The sequence below is a fragment of the Gekko japonicus genome, unplaced genomic scaffold, assembly GCF_001447785.1.
Source record: "Gekko japonicus isolate JY-2015 unplaced genomic scaffold, Gekko_japonicus_V1.1 scaffold1079, whole genome shotgun sequence".
NCBI classification, from domain to species: Eukaryota; Metazoa; Chordata; class Lepidosauria; order Squamata; family Gekkonidae; genus Gekko; species Gekko japonicus.
The window spans coordinates 594,199-601,326 of record NW_015173705.1 but is presented as its reverse complement, the minus strand read 5'-3'; the positions used below and the strand labels follow the sequence as shown (position 1 = coordinate 601,326).

The 7,128-nt window shown below is 43.7% G+C and overlaps 1 protein-coding gene across 1 annotated transcript; it reads left to right on the top strand.

The window, feature by feature from the left end:
• The first annotated feature begins 2,326 nt into the window (after positions 1–2,326).
• Positions 2,327–5,649, top strand: MAGOH (mago homolog, exon junction complex core component). Its single transcript, XM_015423292.1, has 5 exons — positions 2,327–2,509; positions 3,740–3,798; positions 4,323–4,433; positions 4,705–4,787; positions 5,509–5,649. The coding sequence occupies exons 1-5, from the start codon at positions 2,422–2,424 to the stop codon at positions 5,606–5,608; spliced, it is 441 nt and encodes a 146-aa protein (XP_015278778.1). The 5' UTR covers positions 2,327–2,421; the 3' UTR covers positions 5,609–5,649.
• Positions 5,650–7,128: the final 1,479 nt, after the last annotated feature.

The following is a 7,128-nucleotide window of genomic DNA, read 5'->3' as shown; positions in this document are numbered from 1 at the left end:
TAGCACCAGAGCTTTAAGAGCTCTCCAGCTGTCACCTGGAGACTGGCAACAGCTTGTTTGGAGGGTGGGGAGTATGGCATTGTATCTGTCTGAGGTCCCCCTCTTCCTCCTCCTCCTCAGACCCCACCCACATCAGGCTGCATCCCTGAAATATCCTGGAAGTTTCCAACCTGGAGTTGGCAACCCTATGTCCTTTCCAGGCAACCATCAGCCTACTTTATCTGCCTGTCTGTCTTTAGGTTTACATCCCCCCCCCCAGCCTCTGCCTAGGGAAAGGGCAGTCTTTCCCTGCAGTGGGAACCAAAGCAGCTGACATCAGTATCCTCTCCCCCGTATGATCCGCACAACTACCCTATGAGGTATGATAAGGTTGAAAGTGTGTGAATGGTCCAGAATCCCCCAGGCAGCTTTTAAAACATGAACCTGGGACCTGCACACCATCCTCTGAAGCGCTCTCTGTGGCAGTAATGGGGTGATTGCTGGCACCTTTTCCTATCTTTTTTTGCCTTGTGATATTCTGCTTGTGGTGTGATCTGTCTTCTTTGTGATGTGGCATGATTGTGTTATTGGGTTTGTTTCTTTTGAAGGGGAAATGATGTGTTGTGAGGACATATTTTACCTCAGAATACAGTAGGTTCCATATGCAACTGGCAATTCCAACTGCCTTGCGGGGGGGGGGGGTTGAGGTGCAGAATGGAGTGAAGTCCAATCAGCTTCCATATGCAAAAGACCTTGAAACACTGGGCGGGACTGCACAAAGCAGCCAGTCAACCCAGCCAGCGTCTTCTGACAGTTCTTGCGGCCAAACACTAAAGGTGTGCATTTTGGAACATTGGAGCCCACTATGGCTTTATATATAAGGGAGAGATAACATATCTTGAGCAGTAGAAGTAAAGTCAGGCACATAATAAGCATCTAACTAATCATATACAGTCCACTGACACTGGCTTTCAGCTTATTTCTGAACCCAATTCAAAAGTGCTGCTTTTAGCTCTTAAACTGCTTAACAGCTTGGAACCAAAATTACCAAAGAACCACTTCCACCTGCTCAGTCTTGAGACTCACCATCACTTCAGCGTTGCTGGTGGTGGGCTGTTCTTGGCAACCCTCCCTAAATTAATAGAACTCCCCCCACCCCACCCCTGGGTGACACTAGCTCCATTGTCAGACACTTTGTGACACCATCTGAAAAATTCTTGCATTTTTGATAGGACATCGACTCAAAGTCTTCGAAGGAGGCTGAGAGCTGCAAAACCAGTGTTATTTTCTAGGAACATGGTTTGTACATTTTTAACGCAGCCTAGAAATCTCTTAGACATGTTCTGTGAGAATACAGTTGAGCACGTGTAGAGGTGTCCTTTGGAAAGGATATCTTTGCTTTGGTCTTGATACTCTGGAATGGTATCCCCAGACAGAGGCACATGCCGGTCCCCTTTGTTGCTATCCTCTGCCAGCAGGTGAAGTCTCGTGTCCCCCCTGGTATTCCCTCAGTGATCCCCTCCTCCTGCCCAATGTTTTAACTGCCATTTTTGTTTATGTGTGTTTTATGGTGCTGCATATGTACTCTAGCCTAGTTTTAAGTGTTTTAATGATGTGTTTCTGTTTGGCTTTAATGGCTTTTAAGATGTATTTTATAATACGTTATATGTTTTGAAGCTGTTCACCACCTTAGTGGCCGGGCCCTGATCAGGTCAGAAAGACAGGGTACAAATTTTATAAATAAATTTGTGAGCGGATCTTATAGAAAGCCTTACAGATCTCATAGAACGGAAATACTAAATTATCTTTTCCCCCGAGTTTTGCGACCGTCATCTGAGGTCTGGGTCTGCTAATTTGGCAGCCTTCGGCTTCGCTGAACTTTTGCAAGACATTAGCGTTCATACAGAGGAGCTAACAACAACATATGGATAGCAACCAAGGCCCGAAGATGCTCTTTCTCTTCGCCTCGCCCACTTTTCTTCCCTTTTTACCTCTCCCTGTCTGCGTTTCCTTTAAGGCTCGTTCAGCTCCTCGCCACGCCTCTTTTGTGAACCGCTTACATTCCACAAAGATAAAAATAACAGAGTGACTGTAAAGCCTGAACTTCCGGTAAAATATAAACGCCGCCGTTGGTCAAGCGTTTTTAACGAGTGGCATCACTCTAGGCCTCGGCATCTCCATGGTAAATACCCTACTTTGGAGAATTGCGTGAAAAACCAATCATGTATAAACCGGAACTGCTAGTAAAAGCTTCCATCCGGTGTAGCGCTAGCCTTTTTGTAATCTACTCGCGTACAAGCGAGCGACGATTGCATGGTTCGGTTTCCGACCTGCGCGTGCGCATTCTCTCAGTGACGTACATTTTGTGCGCCCGCGCACAAGCTGAACGCTTTGTGCCCGGTGATTGCTGGTCTTTCGGCGGGTCGGTGCGCAAGTGTGGTCATGGCGAGTGATTTCTACCTGCGGTATTATGTCGGGCACAAGGGGAAGTTCGGGCACGAGTTTCTTGAGTTCGAATTCCGGCCGGACGGTAAGGCACAAGCTGGGTTGCAGTTTCAGACTTTGAGGGCGGAACTGAGAGGCAAGGGAGGGCTTCCTCCGGGAGAGGGGAAGGGCGCTTGGTGACGGTGGTGGGGAGCCTCTGGCTGGAAGTGAACAGAGACGCCAGTTTGTTGTTTCCCGCGGGAAAAAAGATGAGATGGTGTTTGTAGCTTGCCACAGGAGAAGGGAGGAACAGCATGGAGGAAGCCTAAGGCTGGATGATGAATGGTGTCGGACTGAGCCAGGATGTCACAAGAAAACCCTAGTAGGGTAAAGGCAATTGCAAGAAAACCTGCTTGGCCCTTACTGGCAATGGCTCAATTCACAGAAGAGTGCAGTAAAGGGGGGAGGGTGAAAGCAGCTAAGCAGACAAGCAGAAGTCATGAGAAAAGAAGGAACCCTACTGTGGAAGTGGCAGGTAGTTGGCTGCCTGAAGAGCCTGCCCTATCCAAAATGTTTCCCTTAACCTGGATCATAGTGTCTTTGTAAGCAAGATAAAGGACTACGGAAATGGGCATCTCCTGGAGAGGCTAACATAGACTGTTGGAACCAGGCTAAATTGGCAATTTCTACTGATTTCCTGCTCCAGACACACATCACTGCACCCAGGTGGTAGAGGAACAAGAACTTCATGACTGTAATGCCCAAGGAGAGAGGCGTTTTATTTATTATTTATGTACAAGTCTTATATCATGCCTTCCTGCCCTGAGCAGGGCCACCAAGGCAGCTGATGACTAAAATAAGCATTATAGTATACATCTTCAAAACATTAAAGACAAAACTAAAACATGTGTACACAACCATACAAACAACAATTGAAACACAGGAAGGAGGGATCACTGAGGGAATGCCAGACAAAGCAAAACAGACTTCATCCAACCAAAGGGGACAGATGAGTCTTCCTGAGAAAATAGTTCCAGAGTTATGATGCCACCACCAATCTCAGAAGATGGGGACACCCAAAGCAGGAAGATGACTGTACTGGTCAGGTGGGTTTGTAAGGGAGTAGACAGTCCTTTTAGAGGTGAAGAAATAAATGATAACTTGGTTTTCTCTGGTTAGGGAATAACGTCTTATTCTATCGCCTTTTCCAGTCTTGATATGTGAATATAGATCTGGTTTAGTTGATTCCAGGTTAATAGTGATGATGATCACATTAAAAGGAAGCCAGATCTTGCTTTGTATGATACCTGAATTAGTTATTTGTATGTTTCAACAGGAAAACTCAGATACGCCAACAACAGCAATTATAAAAATGATGTAATGATAAGAAAAGAGGTAAGTTAACTCTAACATTATCCATAGTCTATAGATATGTGAATCTTGAATCCAAACAAAACACATGTACAAACCTTGGCATATTACTGGATGTATGAATTATATATAACTGGGAAAGTTGTATATAAATATATATAATTCCTAATATTCCTAAATGCAGAAAACATAGAATATTTTAACTGTCACTGAAAAATATTATAGTTTGTAATATTTCATGTTGCGGTTTCTCTGTGCACATTAAAAACCGTGTGATAGGAAATGAACTTTCTACTACATTACACTTATATGGGAAATTTGTATCATAAATTGTCTATCTCTGGTCTCCAAAAGTTGCATGCAGTACCGAGTCTGAAGATTCTCTTGTCAGGGCAATATATGCCCAATATATCCCTCCCATATGCCATTTCAGTGGGTAGTGACACAAATGGGTAAAAAGAAAAGATAGTGGATAAATAATACTGTTTTTGTCTTTGTATATAGATTATCTTACTAAAGAATTGATGCATATATTTACATGTTTATAGGCATACGTCCACAAAAGTGTGATGGAAGAGCTGAAGCGGATAATTGACGACAGTGAAATTACGAAAGAAGATGATGCACTATGGCCACCACCTGACAGAGTTGGTCGGCAGGTTAGCACATTTCCTGATTTAAGTACAAATATCTTTACTTTGAGACTGTTGTACATCAACTGTGTATATTTGTTTGTGTATGTGTGTGTAGCACTTAATTTATAAACTAATTATCTTGTAAATAAGCGGTAGTAGATCCAAGCCTCTTGAATGATACATCTTATTCTAGGCTTGAGCCTGCTTATAGGGAAGGTAGGGATATTATCATTGGATATTTAAGGCAGTATATGATAAAGCAGCTTTATTTCATGACTTCAACTTATTTTTCTAGGAGCTTGAGATTGTAATCGGTGATGAACACATATCCTTCACCACATCAAAAATTGGTTCTCTCATTGATGTAAATCAGTCCAAGTAAGTGGTATTTTAATGGACTGGCTAAGTTAAGCTTCTTTCTAAAGAGTTTTGAAAGCTTGTTTCCAAGACTACAAACTGAAACCTATAACCAAAACCTATTAATGACCCATTGTAGGAAGGATCACAGGGAGCAGTCCTAAGCAGGTTAACTCAGAAGTAATTCACATGTTGTTCAATAGGTTTTGCTCGCCAGAATGTGACAATGTTAAAATGATTGCGTAATCGTTCTGATCTTACGCTTATCTACAAAACCATCACACAGACTCTGAAGCCAGGACTTCAAGCATGGGATCATAAAGGAGTTCTTAACAGAATCATGCAGGAAAGCAGGGGTTTAAGACACTGATGAGGACAGCAGCTCTACAACTTTGCCCTAGTTGCCTTGCCTAATATGCTGCATTACTCTCTCCTTTTGGGCTGCAGCAGTGAAAATTGAGTGTTGGATTTGCTGTTCTTAGTTGAATTCTCATCTACTAGCAGTTGAGTAGATCTCAGCCATGTCATTTCATTATTTCTTGCTGCCTCCCCTCTTTTGAAAAACAGTAATGTATAATTGCCTCATTTTGGTTGTTCCCAGCTACTAAGAGCCAGGCCTAAAGATGCTTTTGATAAATTGTAGTTTGGATCAGTTGTAGGAGGCTTTCTCTTGTTGTATTTTACATTGTGTCTAAGATTCTGACTCTAAATGGTGAATCTTTTTTTTTCTTTTACATTTCAGGGATCCAGAGGGTCTAAGAGTGTTTTACTACCTTGTCCAGGACCTCAAGTGTCTAGTCTTCAGTCTTATTGGATTGCACTTCAAAATTAAGCCAATTTAAATTGTATGGTTAAGTTTGTACTGTAAAATTTCCTGTCATTCCTTGTGTCTTTTATTAAATGACTTTTATGTATATCCGTTTGTATAGGGTGAATTTAATAAATGCTAAAATGTCTTTTTATTTAGGAAGTGTTTGTAATCAAAACTGTGATCTTAGAAGTATATTCAGCATTTATTTTAATTGGAGGGGTGGCTTCTTAATTTGAGCGGTAAAACCTTTGCTGTGGTTTGAAATTTTTTAAATTGCATTTTGATATATATTTGCACTGAGTGGATTATACTTGGTAATTTTCTATACTCAGTGTTGAATACATAAAAATATCTAATGGGGTTCGACAGTGTTAGATAGTAAGTATAAATTGAACAGGAGGGACCACGGGCAGTGGCAGAAGAAATGTAAGTCAATAATTAGGCTTGCAAAAAGGGATTTTGAGGAGTGGGTTGCTAAAACCATCAATTAAAACACACACAAAAAATTAAATATATCCAGAGCAGGAAACCAGCCAGAGAAGCAGGTGGGGCCTTTGGATGACAAGGGAATAAAGGGATTGCTAAAGGAAGATGAAGAGATGGCAGAGCAGCTCAATGAACTTTTTTGCTTTTGTGTTCACGGACGAACGTATGGGGCATGTACCCATGCTACAGTCATTATTTGCAGGAAGGGAGTCTGAAGAACTGAACCAGATTGAGGTGACCAGAGATGACATACTACCAAGGGTGTCAAATTCATTTGTTACAAGGGCTGGATCTGACATAAATGCCAGTTTGTCAGGCTGAGCCCTGCATGTGAGCCCCGGGGTGGTGGCCTTGGAGTCCTAGGGGCAAATTCACACGCAAGCGGTCATTCTTGGAGTCCTAGGGGCAAATTCACACGCAAGCGGTCATTCTGGCTCCCCCAGGTGTTGTTAGGGGCTCTTTAAAAAGTTATGGGTGCCCGCTGTGGTAGCAGCGCTAATGGCAGTGGCAACGGGGGGGCGAAATGTCCCCCCCCCGCCTCTCTGAGCCCCGGGGTGGTGGCCTCGGAGTCCTTGGGGCAAGTTTCACCTCTGGTGTGTGATGGCCCCACGTGAGAGGTCATTCTGGCCACGGCAGCAGCGCTAATGGCAGTGGTGGGGGGGGCGCGAAATGTCCCCCCGCCTCTCTGAGCCCTGGGTGGTGGCCATGGAGTCCTAGGCGCAAATCACGCACGAGAGGTCATTCTGGTTCCCCCAGGTCTTGTTAAAAAAAGGTAAAGGTTCCCTTGCTCGAAAGCCAGTCGAATCCGACTCTAGGGTTGCGGTGCTCATCTCTGTTTCAAAGCCGAAGATCCAGCGCTGTCCGAAGACATTTCCATGGTCATGTGGCCGGCATGACTAAACACCAAGGTGCACAGAACGCTGTTACCTTCCCACTGAAGTGGTACCTATTTATCTACTTGCAATTTCTTGCTTTCGAACTGCTAGGTTGGCAGGAGTCTTGTTAGGTCTTATTAGGGGCTCTTTAAAAAGTTATGGCTGCTCGGCCGTCACATGCGAGAGGTGG

Excerpts from the sequence above, each read along its gene's own strand:
- MAGOH (XM_015423292.1), top strand. The coding sequence starts at position 2,422 with ATGGCGAGTGATTTCTACCTGCGGTATTATGTCGGGCACAAGGGGAAG. Across the intron at positions 3,799-4,322 it reads ATGTAATGATAAGAAAAGAG|GCATACGTCCACAAAAGTGT; the intron begins GTAAGTTAACTC and ends ACATGTTTATAG. Across the intron at positions 4,788-5,508 it reads ATTGATGTAAATCAGTCCAA|GGATCCAGAGGGTCTAAGAG; the intron begins GTAAGTGGTATT and ends TTTACATTTCAG.